The sequence below is a fragment of the Sebastes fasciatus genome, chromosome 13 (assembly GCF_043250625.1).
Source record: "Sebastes fasciatus isolate fSebFas1 chromosome 13, fSebFas1.pri, whole genome shotgun sequence".
NCBI lineage: Eukaryota > Metazoa > Chordata > Actinopteri > Perciformes > Sebastidae > Sebastes > Sebastes fasciatus.
In genome coordinates, this window is record NC_133807.1 from 10,043,815 (window position 1) to 10,063,017 (window position 19,203).

At 40.2% G+C, this 19,203-nt stretch overlaps 1 protein-coding gene and 1 long non-coding RNA gene across 3 annotated transcripts; both read left to right on the forward strand.

The window, feature by feature from the left end:
* The first annotated feature begins 1,533 nt into the window (after positions 1-1,533).
* On the forward strand, positions 1,534-15,349 carry csf2rb (colony stimulating factor 2 receptor subunit beta). 2 transcript variants are annotated; one of them, XM_074655353.1, is made up of 16 exons: positions 1,534-1,690; positions 4,116-4,204; positions 4,303-4,500; positions 5,545-5,662; positions 5,820-6,001; positions 6,138-6,292; positions 7,975-8,119; positions 8,384-8,516; positions 8,605-8,762; positions 9,914-10,047; positions 10,156-10,330; positions 10,932-11,028; positions 11,827-11,893; positions 12,021-12,100; positions 12,227-12,398; positions 13,729-15,349. In XM_074655353.1, the coding sequence occupies exons 3-16, from the start codon at positions 4,395-4,397 to the stop codon at positions 14,128-14,130; spliced, it is 2,124 nt and encodes a 707-aa protein (XP_074511454.1). In that variant the 5' UTR covers positions 1,534-1,690; positions 4,116-4,204; positions 4,303-4,394; the 3' UTR covers positions 14,131-15,349. The 2 variants fall into 2 exon arrangements, with proteins under 2 accessions (XP_074511454.1, XP_074511453.1); XM_074655352.1 differs by having other exon boundaries at positions 1,535-1,690; positions 4,393-4,500.
* Positions 15,350-15,765: 416 nt separating this feature from the next.
* LOC141780216 (uncharacterized) lies at positions 15,766-19,059 on the forward strand. Its single transcript, XR_012596587.1, has 3 exons — positions 15,766-15,856; positions 16,715-16,853; positions 18,916-19,059. It is a non-coding gene; the product is annotated as an uncharacterized LOC141780216 (long non-coding RNA).
* The last annotated feature ends 144 nt before the right edge of the window (positions 19,060-19,203 follow it).

The window sequence follows — 19,203 nt, forward strand, 5'->3', positions numbered from 1 at the left end:
GACACTTTAAAACCCGCGTTGAAATGACAAGTGTAACTGTAGCATAAATGTAACACAAACTGTAGCGTGCTGCTGTATAGTGTAAAGTCCATGTGGCAGAGCGGTGTGGAGACAATGAGCCTCAGTCTGTTAATGCTTCAGAGAAAGTGGATCTGAACGGCATGTGTGAGTCACAGCTCAGTTTCTAATGTGTTTTTGAGAAATTAATATTGATGGGAAAGTGAAAGGTGCTGCAAGTGTTGATGCGAAACTGAGTACATTTTGTGAAATGCAGTTTATTAAACTTTACTAAACTGGCCGAACAGGTGAAAAGAGAAGACTGTTTTTATTTGATTTATTCTATTGGTGTAAAGTGTAATTTCTAGTAAAAGTTAGTGATTGTGTTACCAACATGGATTGGTGGTTGAAGTGTTCTGACTCAATAGAACTAGAAAGCGTCCAAACAGAATGACTCAGTGTTGGAACAGGAAGCAGAGAAACAGCAGAGAGCTCTTACCCTTATTTAAAAATAACACTTACTAATGGTGTTACAACATTTGCATTAAAAATGTCTTATTAGCTATTATAATTGCGAATATAATTGCAACAACAACATTTAACTACTGCAATACATACGACTACTACAATAATATGGCCTAATCCAACCTAATATAGCCGAATCTAACTTAATCTAATCTAACAGCATCTAATCTAGCCTAATCTAACCCAATCTAACCTAATCACTGCTTCAATTACAAGTGAATTGTACATTTTACTAACACATGGAGTTGTGAAACTCTGCCCCCTCAAAAAGAAGTGGGTGCACCACATGCCTCGGCACCTAATGATTTGAATTTGAATTGAATATGACGATATGTTCACTACACCCACAAGTTCTGTGGTGTCAAAGTTTGAGTGTTAAAGTCACGTGTAGGAAAATGGAAAGTAACAGTGTAAGTAAGACAGCAGTGGGGATGGCAGCTCTACACAATAATATAATATAAATGAATCCTGAATGTGATATCTAACAGACAGAGGTTGGTTTCAGCTGCTTGTGGCAGAGCTACATAAAGGAAATGTGCCGTTATCTCAAAGCATGCGGTCGATTAACCACACCATACTTGTATTCAGCTGGCAAATCTTCAGTAGGCCGTATATCATAAAAACAAAATCCTTTGTAACACCAGAGAGCAAAATTGGTTTGCTTTATTGCATGTAAACAGGAAATGTAAAAGTAACGTGAGAAAATATGAACGTTACTGGTCTGAGTGTGTTAAAACTGTTCAAACTTAGCGGGTTTCCTGAGTCAGTCTATTTACTGTTAAAACTTCATATTAAGTGTTTGATATTGCTGTTTTTCCACCTTCTGTGCCAAATAGGACCAAAAACATTCTAAAATATACACATGTTTCTACATTTTAGGCTTCTAGATAACCTCAATACAGGTTATTATCACATCTGTCTTTGTGTCTCCAGAATGATTTCAGTTGTCAAATGAACTTTTCAGTGAACATGACATTAAGTGTCACAGTGGACAGAAAGGGGAAACTGAACTCGTCACAGAGGAAACTCCCACAGAGTTCTCGCCAGTGTACGTGAGGAGCCGGCTGACAAGAAGGAAGCAGCAGCAGCGGTGGTGGCAGACGGACAAAGGAAATCTTGAACGTCTTCAGAGATTTGTACTGGACGCAGAAGAAGTCTGGCGATGAAGGTTGTCTCATATTGCTCATATTTATTATACTTTGAATTCATGTTTCATTTCACAGCTTTTAAATTGTCTGAATGCTGCAAATGTCACTTAGGGGTATCGCGATATATACCGGTATTGATGAACTATGATATTTAAAATATATTTATATCATGTTAACAATACACATATAATAACATTGTATGAATAATCCAGCACCTATTACACAGTTATGGTTACAGACTCTCTTTCCACCTCCTTACACTCGTACTTTGAGTGTAATTGATTTACCTAAAAAGAGCCAAAGCGCACAATAAACAAAGTTAAAGATGAATTTCACAGAATTTTCGACAGATATCGCGCTAATACCGATATCGTGAATTCTTATGGCCACGATAATCGTGTAGTGAAAACATGATATTGTGACAGCCCTAATGATATGATATAAAAGAGTTCATGTGTAGTGATATTCATGTATGTTCAGCTCTCATTTGCCATAATTATATCAGGACTATAGGGATTCACCAATACCGATACCGGATCGGATATCGGGCCGATACTCAAACAGCTGGATCTGTGACAATGGAGCCGATCTATTAAATTAAATTCTATGTTTATATACTATATACATTATGTACTGGAATTTTAATTCCTGTTTAAGTTTTGACCAATTTGTTGCTGCATTTACACCTGAATTGCAATTCCAGTTAATATTGAAGTTTTTTTTTGCCAATGGTGTACAACAACAAATAACAATTCACTAAATTTATATATTTTTTGCATATAAAAGAATGATCCAAGTCACTTCCACTCAGTGAGGCATACAGCTTATTAATCTAACACTGCTCAGGTCGGAAAAAGTTGGATCGGTGCATCCCTAATCAGGACACCATAATTCATCTGAAAGGATGAATTCAAAGGCAACTGGTCTTCATTCGAGCTGATGATAAAATCTGTCAAGTGACGACATGAAGTCCTACAGGTTGTCACCCTGTGACGCAGATCTGACTAGAATTACAGTAAACTTTCACAATCTGACAATAGTTTTGTAACGCTGGAAGAAATGTAGCAATGTAGCTATTTTGCGTACAAAAGCTTGTTATGTCATCCGAAGTCATTCATTTTCTAGTAACAGGATGTCTTCATGTCTTCTCAGGTGCTTTACGCATGCCGTCACTTCTCCTTTCCATGCACGTTTTCCACCTATCTGCTTGTATTTGGGTTAATCTCGGTTGGCTTTCTTTGATCGCACCAGACCGATGCTTCTTCATGTCAGCATCACTGCTGAGTGACCTACTGCGCCACATTATTAGGTTTCAATGTCAGCAGCTCAGTTGAATTCCCACATTGTTCTCCTGAAGGGGCACTCCCTTTAAACCTGCTACTGTACACAGCAGCTATAGAAATGGAGTCGGTTACGCCTGAGAGACCCTTAAAATTCCCCCTTTGGTTAACCATTGATCTACTGCGCTGAGATTATCACACTTCTACTTTAGTTTTCTCCTTTTTCAGAAACATTGTTATATTTGCATATTATCTCTCCTTTCTTTAAATGCATATTTTATTATTGCTTTATTTTGAAGATATTCTAACTTTGAAAAGGGTTGAACACAGACTAAGATTTTGCACAAGTAAATTGTATTATTATTTGTGTGCGTGAGACCTACAGTAAAATGTATTAAACATATTTAAAAATAATTGTAAGGTTATATTTTTTTATTAGGAAGCTATATAATTGGAAAAAAAAAGATGTTGGCAAATAAATAAGGAAACAAACCTGTCACTAAATGTGTCTTAAATACTTTTAATATTCAATTTATCAATTACCTTTCAGAATTGTAGAAGTTTTGTTATTTTCTAAAAAGAAACATATAAACGTTACAGTATATCTTTATATTATGATCATCAGAAGCTGATAAAGAATCTCAATGGGCTTTTTTTGGTGAATTTCCAGCTGCAGGATGGATTTATATTCAGAAACTAAACAGTTGTTTCAAATAAATGAGCCACTTATGGGTGTTTTTGAGTACAGATAATCAAATTTGAAAGAAAAAATAAATACGACAAAACAAAAGAAGAATAAAATGGACATTTATAACTAAATGGAAACAGAATTTGCATTATACTTCAGTAAAGTATAACATTTTAAAATGATTATATCGGTCTCAGACAAAAGATTTAATGCTAAAACCATGTGGTAGTCCATAAAATGTGTGTGTTAATTATGTTTTATCAGCACTGCTAAGTCTTCCAAGTCTCCATTAACTGCATTTTCTTAGAGATGCTGCAGTTTTATTTCTCTAGAGAGTGATGATTGCCAGGCTGTATATATTAATATATTAAAGTAGAGTGGTAAAACCGCTCATCTATGTCACCGGTATTTGGTATTTTTATTTATGTGTTGGTGAGTTTGGTCCCCAGTGAGAGCATGTGTATTGTTTTCTCTCAGGGCCTACTGTATCACATGTGAGAGAGGGAGATAAGACACAGGCGGAGGTGGTGGTGACTTCCCACAACAAGCAGATTGTTAAAGCGGAAGTGAGTGCTTGCCGTGCGGTCATGACTCATTTCGTCATTATTTCTAGTAAATGAACTAATTCTGTCTTTCTCTATCTGCCCTCTCATCTCATCTACAGACTTCTGGATGATGTGAACACACACAGTAACGTTTCTAGAGAAGGACTCAGAAAAGAAGGGGCTCCTATATAGCCCTGTTTGTCCCCCAGGTATGATGCCTCTCTTGTGGCTTGTGTTCTGGTCAACGCTCCCTCCTCTGGTTCTCCTCTGTGGTTCAGATTGTTGTCTTGTCCATGAGAGCAGCAGCTCACACAACGGTACGTCTCCAAAGTATTCACCTCCTGGCACAATCAAAACTGTTTAGGAAGTAAATCCTTCAAAATTTGAATATTTCAGATTGTAAATCAGATCATTGCTCCGTTAATTCTGTATGTATTGGGATGCTTTTTTGTACCGTTTGTGTGATACATCATATAAATATAAGGGATGGTTACAAAAGTGAAATTTACTCAAGTACTATACTTGAGTACAGTTTGGAAGTACTTGTGCTTTACTTGAATATTTCTATTTTCTACTACTTCACCACATTTCAGAGGGAAATATAGTACTTTTTACTCCACTACATTATTTTATCTGACAGTTTCTAGTTAAGTTAAGTTTTATTTTCTTATGAAACGTGAAAGAGTGTTGTAGGAATATTTCAACCTGCCTTCATTGCAAATCAACTTGTTTCAAGAATTTTCCAAAGTCAACTTTTTCATCATTGTCATGCGGCAGCTTGCCTTAAATCTATCATGTTTCAAGATACAAACACTCTTTTCTAGATCATTTTTTAAACAACTTGATTTAAATTAAAAACTAGTTGAAGTATTCTTACTGGACCAAAGGTTTTTAGGACAGATATATTGTTTTAAGATTGACACAACATTAAATTGCTAAATTAAAAGATATTAATAATCCTATAATAGCAGCCAATTTGATTGGCCATTATATAGGTGTTATCTGTCACTATAAGCACCATAGATTTGAGTCAATAGGGGCCTACTACACCTAATAGCAGGTTTTGTCATCTATTCACATGGTAGATCACCGAAAGAAGGAATAAAAGAACACGCCTATTTAATAGCCTGATAACAGTAGAATTGTGTGCATACCTACTTTAATTATGCTTTTACTTGAGTAAGAATTTGAATGCAGGATATTTACTTGTAATTGAGTATTTTACATTGTTGTATAACTACCTATACTTAAAGAATCTCAATACTTCCACCACTGGTTACAGGATATATTCCGCACAAATCAATAGCAATTAAGAGTAATTTAGCACAATAATTGACTAGCGCGTCTTCCTCTCTACCCAGCGTCTTCATTGCTGAAATCCTTACAGTGCCACAACGACTACAAGTCCTATGTCCACTGCGAGTGGAGGGAACATGGAAACACATCGCTGCAGCTCTGGTTCAAGACAAAAAACAACAGGTAAGGACAAGAGAAGAGGAACAAAGAGGATGTTTGAGGGCCGGCTGGTTGTAGACACATAGAGGAGATATATATATATAGGATATAGGGTTATGGGAATATGACATTTTGCCGCCAGCGTTTTCTGTCCCACAGCTCTGTGTCCATGTCCTTGCAGGAAGCAGTGTGTGCCTTATGGTGCTGAAGTACAAGATGCTAGTGAGCACAGGACCGTCCAGTGTAGATATGAAGCCCGGGTATTTTCCATTGGCATCGAACACACGGTCTTCTTCCTCGAGAACAAGACACTGACCCTCTGCTCGTCCGTCCCACACAAGCCTCTGGATCTTTCTCAGCACTGTAAGTTTATCATCACTTTAACTGTGAAGACAATACTACAAATAAATTGTGCTAATGAGTGCAAAATTAAGGAATTAAGGACATAATGACATCTGTATCACTTGAACTGTTATCTATGTGTTTTGGTGTTGTCCAGTGAAAGCACGCCCACCAGAGAATCTGTCCACACAAGGCGCAGGTGATGGAGGCAGACAGCTCAGGTGGTCCAGCCCGTACCCCTCCTCCTCCTCCCTGAACAAACACATCACGTATCAGCTCAGCTACAGGACACACACACAGGACACCTGGACGGTTAGCATCAATCATTTTCAATAGTACATACTCTGCTGCCATGCTTTTGACCACGAGACACATTACAGTAGTGACAAACGTTGTTTTTGAAATCATGTGAGTGGGTATTGAAAGGTCATAGAATGAAATGTCAAAAATAAGAGTTGAAATGTGATTTGTCTATTTTTAACTGAACAAAAGAGAAGTATTAATGGAAACTTGTGCAAATGCCTTCCACATCACAATAACTGGAGGTTTAAACAGCTTGCTGCTTTATATTTAGTAATGATATTAATGATAACAAAAGCAGTTATCTGTAAATCATATTGGAGATTTCCTCTTACAAGAAAACTGTAAAATAGCATCCATTGCTAGCAGCTCTGTGGGGCTGTAGCGTAGACTGTATATACGTAAGAAGTGGACGTAGTCACCGTGACGTCACCCATTGGTTTTTGGACTACCGTTTTGAAGCCTCGAGTTTGGCATTTTGGCCCTCGCCATCTTGGTGTTTCGAAGTACAACCAAACGCTGAATAAGACATTTTTAATGGCGAACAAAATGTCACAATTAACTTTCATGAACTGAAAACACACTGTGAAAGGGTTAAAGTTCTAAGACGAAAAAACACGGACAACTCCCAGACCGGACAACGCCGTGGTAGCGACCTGTCAATCACAAGGTAGCCACGCCCTAAAGCATACCCTGCTTTATGATCTATTTGACTCGAAATGGGACCATAATTTACTAAATGAACATCATGCTGTATTGAAGAAGACTTGAAACTAGTGATTGAGACCATAAACTCAAGTGAGAAGTAGGGTCATTTTCTCATAGACTTCTATACAATTTGACTTATTTTTGCAACCAGAGGAGTCACCCCCTGATGGCTATTGGAAAGAATGCAAGTTTAAGGCACTTCAGCATTGGCTTCACTTTTCAGACCTGGAGGTTGCCCACTGGGCTGTAGTTAGAACAGTAGTGTTTTGAGCTAAATAGTAATATCAGCATGCTAACACGGCATGTGTGTATAAAGAGAACTGGATACAGTGTTGGAGGTGGGCTCCCGTTCGTTCCTATGAGAGTAGCTCAGTGACTTATGAAGCAAAACATTTTTTACTTCCGAGTATAAAATTACCCAGATGTTCCGGCGATCTTCCACATCCATTAGGCTCATAGAGCAGGCGCAGTAGCGTTTCTTTTAACCCCAGACCGAGGCTGGACCGAGGTGAGCTCATTCACATAAACGGACGAAGGGAAATAACTCTGGTTTTGGCTATTTTTTCAACAAGTACCTAAGGGCTATTCAAGTGTTCGTACTGGGAAGTTGATTCACCTCAAAAAAAGTTATACTCTTTCCCAATGTAAGTCTATGGTGAAAAGTGTTTTGGGGCCTAATGGCTTCAAAGCCCGACGCTCTTCCTGTGGGCTTGTAACACCCTCACAATGACAATGTTAACACGCTGATGTTTACCATGTTCACCATAACTAAAACTAACTGTTTGGCTTAAAACAAACAAAGGTCTTTTAGATTTTAAGAAAGCTTGTAATCCTATTATTTACAAGTGTACTTCAATTTATACATCACAACGAACTGAAGCAGAAACAAAAAAAAAGTACTGTTCCAAACATTTCTGTGACCTTGAATTAAATATTCTGTAAAACCAGAAGTCACACACACATCTCTTTTCATTCTCTCTACACAGACTAGGAAGGTCACAAACATCAGTGTGATACTAGAGAAGCGATTGTTGCTTCCGGGTCGCAGGTATGAAGCCAAGGTGAGGGCCCGGGCCAGCGTGGGTCAGTGGAGCGACTGGAGTCCTGTGGTGACCTGGCACACTGAAAAAGGTGAGTCAAAGAATGCATTTAAAACCTAAATGCAATCCTGTATTGTGTACAAATTAGCTTCGACTCTGACATTTCTGAGTAAAACCATTTGGCTCGGATATTTTATTCCAGATGGGTCTTTTCTTCTTATACAGACCCTCCTTATCTCCTTTCCTCAGATATCTAATCTTCTCCCTCTGTCCATTTTTGTGGGAAAAGTCTGAAGCTTTGCAGCTGTTGATTCTCTCTCTCTCTCTCTCTCTCTCTCTCTCTCTCTCTCTCTAGACACTGGGCAGTTTCCCAGTTTGCATTGTGTGCTGGATGGAGAGAAGGCGGTGATGTGTAGCTGGGAGGTGAGCAGAGAGGTGGCTCACTTCATTACCTACCAGCTGGCATGTCGACGCAACCACACTGCGCCGTAAGTCGACAATACCACCTGGTTGAGGCTGCAAAATGCATCCAGTTATCATCCATTCATTCCTCTCCTTTTAACCCTTTGCCTGCAGGTCTGAGAGATGCTGTGTGAACCCGACAATCAGCTCTGACCTCAGCAGGGCCGTGCTGAGGTACAGCTGCTCGCTCACTGTCACAGACCCGGCTGCACATCTGCTCGTGGAGCTCCTAAGAGCACGCAACGTCAAGAGTTTTAAGGTCGACCAACACAGTGAGTGGATACTGGACAGAGGGCACAACATTATTGGAGAGATTGAGTGGAGTAGGGAGGGGGCTGTCGCTCTGAGCGGAGTGGGGAGGAGAGATTATGTGTCCTGCCAAATTAAAAACACACAATGGGGTGATAAAACTGCAGGGAGCTGTGCAGATACATGTTCACAGCTCTCAGCAGAGCAACTGGGATGTGATTCGGTGCTCCCACCTAGTGTTTGAATGGCACTACTGCATCTGCTTATTACCAGGCAATAAGATAAAATGGTTTGGGTTGGTTTTATTGTGTCATAAGACAACTTACACATAACACACTTGTCCAAATATTCACCAAAGGAAAAGACAAAAGACTCTTTCCATTTCATTAAAAAGGAAAAGTTTTTACACCTGTTTTTAAAAACTAATAGATTCAGAGTATCATGATGTTCTGCATCATTTGGATAATTGTGTTCATAAATATCCTACAATTTATAACCGAGTTGAAGTTATTTGAATTGAAGTTATTTCATGTGTTTCAAATACATAAAGGTATCTGTCCAATTCAATCGATTCAGCATCCTCTAAAGCTCCTAAATTGACTGAAACTTCATCAAAACGGGAGTTGAAATATGGCCACTTGTGGTTAAAACGGCCTTTTTGAGTATTGAAAATGCCATAAATGGATTCAGCATCCTCAAAAAACAAACAAAAGCACTCCAATGTTGTCCAAACTGCCCAAGTAGTTGCTGAAATATTATCGATATATGTGATTATGCTAATTAATGCTAATTATGCAAATTACCCAACATATTTGCATTAGCATCTGGCAGTTTCTAAATGCTAGGGACCCATACTGTACATTTCTAACATAAAAATTAGGGGTATTCAACATGCCTGGGTTCACTTCTTTAGGTCTGCTGTTCTGTAGGAAGACCGTGGTAGTAGAAATGACATGCATAGTCGGGTCTTGATTGGATTAAAGCCATTCCTAACTTTTTCTTGCAACTAACATTAAGAAACTTTTTTTTGTATTATTCAGACATTGTTTTAACCCCTGAGTACTGGGTAGACATAGATCGGATGAGATGTTATTGAGGAAATGATGTTGTTGCAGCAGTACAAAAATATGAAAACAAACCATCATTGTATGCTACAAACTCTCTTGTTACGCAGTTCGTCCAAACCCACCGCGGCAGGTAAAGGTGAGGCAGAAAGACAGCAACTGGATGGTGGAGTGGACTTCTCCGAGCACAGCTTCAAAACTCAGACTGTATTATCAGGTCTGCTATTACAGGACGCAGGATCAGGTGAGCTTTTATGAAAAAAAAAATTTTTCCTGTGCAACTGTACACCTGTTGTGAAAAACCCTTCATGAAAACCACATTTAATAGATTCTATATGCGTTCATTTTTCAGGCATCTTCTGTCCTGATGAACATTTCAGAGGGGTCCATGTCCCTGAGCATCCTGGGAGCCTCTCTGGCCCCGTCCCAGCGCTACCAGGTCAAGGTCAGGTCGCTGGTGGTCCCTGACAACTACAGGGGAATCCCCTCTGAGTGGACCGATCCTGTGGACTGGACCACACATGAGGGTACTTTACAGTAGCAGCATGCACACAAATATAGGCAGTGCCAAAACATTACACATGTGCATGTCCATCTATACTTATGGGAAATATGTTTTATTATTTATTGTGTTTGTCCAGTTTACTCAAAGGTAAACAACATGGACCAAAAAAGAAACCCATCATAATACATATCATTTTATGTAGACAAATATATTAAAAAAAAAATTATATCCACAGACCTTTTAGGAAAGTGCAGAATAAAAGTATGGCTTTTCCTGAAAACAATTATTAGGATTGTGAATTAATCATTTTAAATATTTGGGCGGGTCCAACATTTGTTTTGTTCATCTCCGTGGAAGATATCTGACGTTTGGTTCTTACTTCTAACAAGGCTTGTGAGCCAATAGTGAAAAGACATTGGTATCATATGGTATTTCTTTGTCAGTTAATGTGGAAAAAACAGATATATGGCTTGATATGGCTGGAGATTGTTTGGAGATTGATTTACAATGACTTGTTGTGAAGTGAAGGCAATGGAACGGGGAGGGAGAATGTGACATCTATTGGCTGAATGTTATAAATGTTATCAATAGCACCTTTAATTCTGTTTTCTGTCCCCCGACAGCCACCTGGTCCCTAACCACCCTGATCTATTTCACCATCAGCGTGTTTGTGGCTGCAGTCTTCCTCACACTCTACTGCACCGTCCCAGCTTGTCAAAGGTACTTTATTTATTGTAATACTGTATTTGTGCTTCTTTCTTTCTCTTTGAACTTGAGATAACCTGAACACTTCCTGTAAAATAAATTGTAACTAAAGCCGAGAGTAGAGTACATGCACATTCACAACATAATCTATTTAAAGGGGACTTATCATGCTCATTTTCAGGTTCATATTTGTGTATTGGGTTTCTACTAGAACATGTTTACATGCTTTAATGTTCAAAAAACACATTATTTTTCTCATATTGTCTGTCTGAATATACCTGTATTCACCCTCTGTCTGAAATGCTCCGTTTTAGTGCCTGTCTCTTTAAGACTCCCTCCCTTTTTTGGGCAGAGAGCCCAGTCTGTTCTGATTAGCTTGTGAGAAAAATATGGTGGTTGTACATACTGTATGTAGTTCTCAAGCAGTGGGCGGAGAAACTCAGATGGGGGGGGCGGTATTTTCTAATGAGCCTGCATGTGACATAAGAAGGGGAGCCAATTCTGAATGGTTTGTTGAATCACATGTTTTTTGATCTAGACAGCCCACAAAGAGCTATTTCACAGTTTGTGGGTTGCACTCCAGATACCCAAATGTATGTGCACAAGCACTGGAAAAGTGACTTTTTCATGATATGTCCCCCAGGTTTAAGCAATACCTCACATTACTTTGCACCTACAGATGTTTCCACTATGGAAATATATCACTTTGTAAAACATGAATGTAGCACAAATGCCATATAAAGTTTTATAAATGACAGGATGTTTCATTTTTAATAAACCTCTCTTTTTATACGAAATATTTTGAACAAACAGGAGGGCAGTTCTGTGGGTGGACTCGGTTCCTTCTCCAGGCAAAAGCAAAATCCTATCTGAGATCAAGGTGAGACTTGATAATTCTGCAGTTTGATTGAATTATTTCCGTTACTGGTATGTCATGAAATCATTCTGCATGTGTGTGATTGTAGTTTGTAATGTGTAAATCATGGTGTATTTTCTTTGTGATCCAGTCTTCCACCGGCTGGACCCTCATGCAGAGTGAGAGCACGACCATCTGCAAAGTGCTGCGTTTGGACAGCGTGTCAACATGGTAATGCGTTTTACACTTACACATTTACAGACATAATAACAACGTGTTCTTCTATCATAAGAGAAAAGATGGACAATGTGCCATAATGATTCTCCGCTCTCTCTCTCTCTCTCTCTATCCCTGCAGCTCCTCAGACGCTTTGCTATGGCCAACCAAGGACACTGAAAAAAAGCGTCTGGATCATCTGGAGCAGGACGAGGGCTGCTGTAAGTGTGATAACCTGCCCTACCCTGCTGAGAAGGTTAACGACTCTGACACATCCTCCATGAGCTTCAGCGGGCCGTACATCTTCTGTCAGGTCAGTTACTCACAATCAGTGTCATTTGTCAGGTCTCAAGGTGCTGAGAACTTCTCAAGCACACTGTATAAATCAAAAATGGCATTCAAACTTGAAATAAAACTGCTGAAACACTGTCTAATATACATAATGTATTCCTAAAATTGCATCAGATATGTGATTTTAATGCTCTGCCTTGAATGACATCTGCCTGAAACTGCAGATGAACACCAGACTTAAAAGGAATAGATTGACATTTTGGGAAAAGCAGAAAACGTATTTGCATACGTGCCCAGTTAGCTAAATGTGTTGTTATTGAGCCCTTATCAGTGAGATAAGATTCCTTCTTCTGGTCCGATAGCAGTGGGCTACGTACTTTTTCTTGACCAGGTGCCATAGTAGGAAGTCCATGTTCCAGGACAAGAAATAGTGCTGCACGTAACACTCAAAAAACTATAATGTGACATTTTTACCATAGACTGTAATTTGGAAGTGGTCGCAGTTTGCATGATGTCACCCATTGGTTTGTGGACTGCTGTTTTGAAGCCTCAATTTCGGCATTTTAGCCGTCGCCATCTTGGTTTTTGGCCGTCGTCATCTTGTTTTTTTGCAACCAGAAGTGACACGAGATGGTGGAGCTAAAATGTTAGAATTAATTTTCATGAACTGAAAACACACTGTGAAAGGACTAAAAGTTGTAAGACGAAAAAACAGATGTGTAGCGATTTGTCAATCACAAGGTAGCCACGCCCTGAAGCATGGTCTATTTGACTCTAAATGGGAGCATGATTTACTAAATGAACATCATGCGATTGAGACCATAAATTCATGTTTCCAATGTTTACTGAGGTAATAAATCAAGTGAGAAGTACGTTCATTTTCTCATAGACTTCTTTACAATCAGACTTCTTTTTGCAACCAGAGGAGTCGCCCCCTGCTGGCTATTAGAAAGAATGCAAGTTTAAGGCACTTCGGCATTGGCTTCACTTCTGAGATCCAGAGGTTACCCAATGGTTTTTACATATCGCACAAATTAAACAATCAAGATATATTGTGTTAAGTTGTGAGGTTTAGAAGGGCTGTAACCTTTGGACAGAGCCAGGCTAGCTGTTTCCCCCTTTTTCCAATCTTTATGCTAAGCTAAGCTAACCGGCTGCTGGCTGTGGTATCAATCCTCTCATCTAGCTTTCGGCAAGAAAGCGGAAAATTATAAACTATTTTGCACACTGTATTATAGCAGTTTATAGATTAGCAAATGACAATCAGCAAGCTAAGGTTATCAAATAAATATTATTGATTAATTTTGCAGTCAATATGTGTCACACTGAACAGCATTGTTTCTATTCGACAGTCATCAGAGTCGAAGTCGGCAGATGTCAAGTGTGAAGAGAGAGAGAGAGAACAAGAAACCCCATCAGACGCCTCTGCGTCTCCTTCCCCGGTGAATTTCGCCCTGTTCGGGGAAGGTTACGTGTGTCTGCCCAGCCGCAACATCTCCAGGTCCACACAGGATCTGGTATCTCACAGCAACGCCAACACAAACACACACAGGCACGACAGCGCCGAGCCGGGCCAACAGTGTCCAGATAAGATGGACGTGCAGCAGCCAGGCCTCAGCGAGCCAACCAGCAGCCCCCAACCTCCGGCCTACACCTCAGGACCTTTCACTTCCTGGCCTCAGGGGGGCACCACAGAGGCCTCGGGATACTGCCACATCCCTGCAGCTTTCATGACAACAGCAAACAAACTGTAGGAGGACCTATAAGGCTTTCTCTGCAATTATAACAATTAATCAATCAGTGATTTATTGGGTTTTTTATAAGCTTTACACTTTATTTTAAGCTAGGTACGCTTCAATGTGAAAAAATGTGTATTAATAAATGTTTTTTTTACACATTAGAAAGGAACCATTTTGCTTGGATCTATGTCTTATCTGACCTCTAACATCAGGTTGGATGTCTGACCAATAGATGGCAGTGGTGAGCTTAGCCTGTGGTGCAATGCAAGTAAGCCTAAGGGATGGACTTTTACTATGGCAAACAAACTATTTCTGTCTTTTTTTGGAAACTTCCTCAAACATTCCAGGTTAGAATGAAATAACAGGAGCGCCTTGCAATCTAAAATAATACAATACAACAAGCCTTGCTTCAGATTGTTGCATTTTATGGTCAGAGAGTTTCTCAGTTTCTCAAGAAAACAAAGATCATTTACTTCCTTGCGTGTGTATTTTCCCCAAGCAAGCATGTTATGGTGTTACTCACAGAATGGTACATGTCTAACCACAGATTCTTAAGAGCCGTGTTGAAATGCAGTCATTTATTACTTCCTTAGATGCCCCGTCTCTGTCACGTACAGCTGAGGTAAGAAGCAGAATTATGCCAACTGCATTTCATGGGAAAAGTGTGTAAGTTTAACTGCCATGTTCACTGCGGTCATGTATGCACGTTTGCACAAAGGTGTGAGTTAGGACCTTGTTGTCAATGTTGAAGCCTACGTGTTGCTGAATGTGTGATATACAGTATGTTATCTACACGCCGATGTGCCGATACTGCCATGTTGTGTGGCACCAGCGCTGTCACTGTGTGCAAGTTTTTAGTTAACAAACTGCCATCTTTTTCAGGTGTTACTTACAGTGTAGGCTTAATTTGAGGTCAGTAATTGATGAAAGATGAGTAATCTGAGTTTGAAATGTTTGCTATACACTTTTGTATTGTGCTAATTTAAACTTGTAAAATGTGTGTCTGTGTTTTAAAAATGGATTACACATGTCTTCTCACCACAAACACAAAGACCCAGACTTAAAACTACACTCAGTTGCCAGTTTATTAGGTACACACAGCAAAAACAAACAGTTTGATACAACTGTCCTGCAATAAATCATGCCTTTGTGAAGGTGTTGAATTGTATTGTGTTCAGTGGTTCTCAAACTTTTTCTGTCATTCATATAATGAAATGTCTCTTTGATAAGGAAATGTGTATAAAGGGGGTTTCAATGAAACTAAAGCAATAAACAACATAAAGCCTGCTGGCAAGAGGTTATCGTTAGGCAAGAACAAACTCTTGCACGAACAGCACTAAGATCTGCCCTGAAGCAGGTGGAAGGATGTTCTTTAATGTTCACTCAAGTTTCAGAAAAAACACCCTCAATCAGAAAAACAAAAGACAGCAAAGGAGTTTCAAAACAGCCTAAAGACCAGAGTTTCTGGCTGATAATATCTGCTGAAATGAGGTCTGCATTAAGTGGAGGAAGGATCAGAGTGTCCTGGGTGTTTGTTTCTCCACCTCTCCTAAGCCCTAAAGAAAGGGCGTCGTCACACCCTGATTGGCTGAGAGGGGAAATGCACCCAGCTGCTCTCAGTTGTTAATTAGTAGTCATCAGTCCCAACAGGTGATCTGAATAACCTCCAATCAACTCAGGGGAATTGTGATGTTCAGCTAAAATGAACTGGGAAAAGAGAAATGACAGCAAGTACCAAAGTGTGAGTGACTGCTACAACGTGTAATGTTTCTAAGTGTCTTCTTAATTTGTTGGGTCTCATACTGTCAGCTGCCTGATGTCTGTTCACATCGCACTTAGCATTAGCACGTACTCTATTGCTCATCCATTATACTGAACTCTGTCTCTTTCTCTAATGCACAGTAGTGTACACACACACAAGATAAATTTATAATTACACAACTTACAATGCTACAGTATGACAAACATAAGGTAGTAGCCCAATCAGTTTATATTCCTCACGTTTAGCTTTTTTGTTATCCATGGGGATATATTTATATGTGACTCGTTTTAAAGTTTTTTTGGTAGGAGAATCACGTAGACCCTTGTTAACCCAGACACATGACCAGAGTGTGTCTGCATTTGTTAACAGATGCAACATTTTCAGGTTAGACATGTACCGGTATACAGTAATTTGACAGCTGAGTTGTAGATCAGAAGGTGGATATCACTGCTTCTGCGGACTGTGTATAGCTAGACCCTCTCTCTCTCTCTCTCTCTCTCTCTCTCTCTCTCTCTCTCTCTCTCTCTCTCTCTCTCTCTCTCTCTCTCTCTCTCTCTCTCTCTCTCTCTCACACACACACACTGTAATCTAATTTATTGCTCTGTTTATCTGCACATCTGTCTAGCCTGACAGGGCTGTGCAGAGTAATCAGCATCTGTCAGTTTCTGGAAGCAAGTGTGTGGTGTACAGTACATGCATGTATGAGGTTACAATGCAATATTACTGTAACACATTTATATCATGAACATATTGTGCATAAGCGATGCACAAGTCTTTGTGGAGAGAACACAATGCTGGAATTCCAGGCATGCTGATATCGACTTCCTGTGTTTTCAGCCCCATCGCTAGGTACAACTTCCTGTCTGATGAGGCTGAAGAGCAGTTTGACACACACCAACTGAGTCATGATGCCCGCAAAGACGCTAACCCACTCCTCTATTTGGCCTTGACCACGGTCGGGGAAGGAGAGGGGAAGGTGATTTGATGTGTTTTCCCAGCATTCATGGCTTTTTTAGATGCTCAGCCCCAAAAAAACAGTCACATTCCTCACAGTCTCCGTCTGTCAGCTATTGTTCCCTGGAAGGAGAGGGTGCTTTGCGCGAGTGAACGAATGAAGGATTCATATTGATCTTCATCAGTGAAAAGAGAGGACAAAGGTGTGTGTTGATGGGAAGAGCAGAGTGTGGATGTGCTTTATGACAGGGTAGTCGTGTGGTCATCTGTGTACAGCGTGTCCCTGTCCTTTGTCGTACATAAAAACAGGAAAATAAAAGCGCTGGAAGGTGTAGGGAGTGCGTGGCGCCGCACGGATGCTTGTGTAACCTCCTGTTCAAAGGCCTCCGGTTTCCTCGCTACTGTACATCTGGGAATACAGGTCATACCAAAACACAGACAGTTACGTTTTCAAAGGAAGTTTGTCAGGGCACTGTCGTTGTTGTTTATATTCATTTTCCATCTGTATTTTTCTCCTCTAAAAGTCTGAAATCTGTCATCATAAACTAAAGCATCCTTTTTATACCACAGATGAGTAATCGTGCTCTTTTCTGTAACACCAACTCAGTAGAAACAACCACCATTCACAGCTTAGAAGTTTAAAGGAATTATGACCTTTTCACTATTTACTGTGACTAAACAGCTCTTTTGCTGATGGAGAAGACCTAGAAGCAGTGTTTTATTGAAATAACAGCGATGTTTGAAAATGTACCGTTTGCCATTTTTTTAAAATGGCAAGTGTCCCCCGCCCTCCGATCAACGAGATAAGAGAAAAGAAGAAGAATAGAACCTAAACATGCTTTCAGTTAAGTAACATTGAAGCTGCACCTGTTCTGCATGGATGCACATTCCCAGAGGCCCACCACATGTTTCAATGCCTGATTTCACACACACAAACTCGTTTCCATCACTTAGGAGGACATTACATTCATTAATTCTCCAGAGACTTATCCTGACTTTAACCATACCCACTTCACACTTCACCCAAACCTTTATGCTAACCTTAACCAAACTTTAAACCAACTCTTAACCTTTTAGGGACACGGTTTGTTCTCAAAAGTGGGATGAGTCCCCACAACGTGACTTTGTGACGCATGTCCCCACGACGCCTGTAAAGTGCGCTCCACCGATTAATCTCAATGTGTAACAGGCTTTGATTGGAACAAACTAATGATCGTTCGTATGGTTCTGGTCATGATGGGTCATTATATTGTTCCAGTGGTTGTTTGCTGGTTAGGTAACAGCGTTGTTGAGACCCAACAAGCCATATCGTCCTTTAAGGTCAATCAGTGAGCTATGAACCATCTCGTGTCTTTAGTAACAGCCTCTGGTCCCTCAGAGACCCTCCCACACTGTCATGGTGCTTGACCCCTGTGTGTGAGTGTTTGTCACAGTCAACAAGCCTCCACGCACTTCTCTTTCCCGCTCTTGTTTGAAGTCCGCGGGGGGTGGGGAGCTGCTCGGACACCCGCGGAAAAACAGGCATCCCACCTCGATGCTGAATTTGGAGATGGTCTGCTGTTTAGAAGTAGTACGTCTGTGTGAGATTGACAGTAGGGCAACGGGAAGTAATGCATGAACACCAGAATACACATTGAATTTTGGGAGTCACGTACAGGGGGATTAAGGGTGAGATGCAGATGATAGCAGCTTTCGGCAAAATTGGCATTTGGTGCAGACATCAAACCTAGTGATTTACGCACATTATGTCAAGTCAAAACCGAGAACGCGACTCTTAAAACACTCTTTAAGAGTGAGGACCATAATTACAACTGCATACATCAGGATGGTTTAAAACTGAGGACACTTATTGTGCTTCAACGCCATTCCCTGTATGATTCCATTTAGACAGCGGAGCAGATGACTCCTTGGCTAGATAATTAGCAGAAATAGCTGTGCAGCTGGCTGCTGAGTTGGGGATTTTTTGCAGCCAAGAGTCAAGTGGGTAAATGTGAAAAACAAACCACAAAGAGAGCGTGTGCCAGAGTTCACCTACAATCCATCAACCCCCACTCTCTTTTCTCTCTCTCTCTCTCTTTTGTCAGATTGAACAAACCTCAGTGCGCATCACTGGGACAACGCTCAATACAAGGCAGTGCTGAACTCAATGAATTTAAGGAGCCAAAATGATGTCTCTGGAGGCAGCAGATGCTCTGTGTAGACACAACATGCCAAACAGGCTTAGTTAATAAATCCACTCGGGTTGATGAGGTGGTAGGAAAGTCACAGAGTTCATGGTGTCATAAAAAAAAGTCAGGTTTTATCCTTCCTTCAAGAGTTTGGAGTTTAAAATAAAGACCTGTTTTCTGCATTGGTTCAGACTGAAATATCTC

Coding starts and splice junctions, on each gene's coding strand:
- csf2rb (XM_074655353.1), top strand. CDS start 4,395: ATGATGCCTCTCTTGTGGCTTGTGTTCTGGTCAACGCTCCCTCCTCTG. Junction 8,763..9,913: donor TTTTAAGGTCGACCAACACA/GTGAGTGGATAC, acceptor CTTGTTACGCAG/TTCGTCCAAACCCACCGCGG. Junction 11,894..12,020: donor AAATCCTATCTGAGATCAAG/GTGAGACTTGAT, acceptor TTTGTGATCCAG/TCTTCCACCGGCTGGACCCT.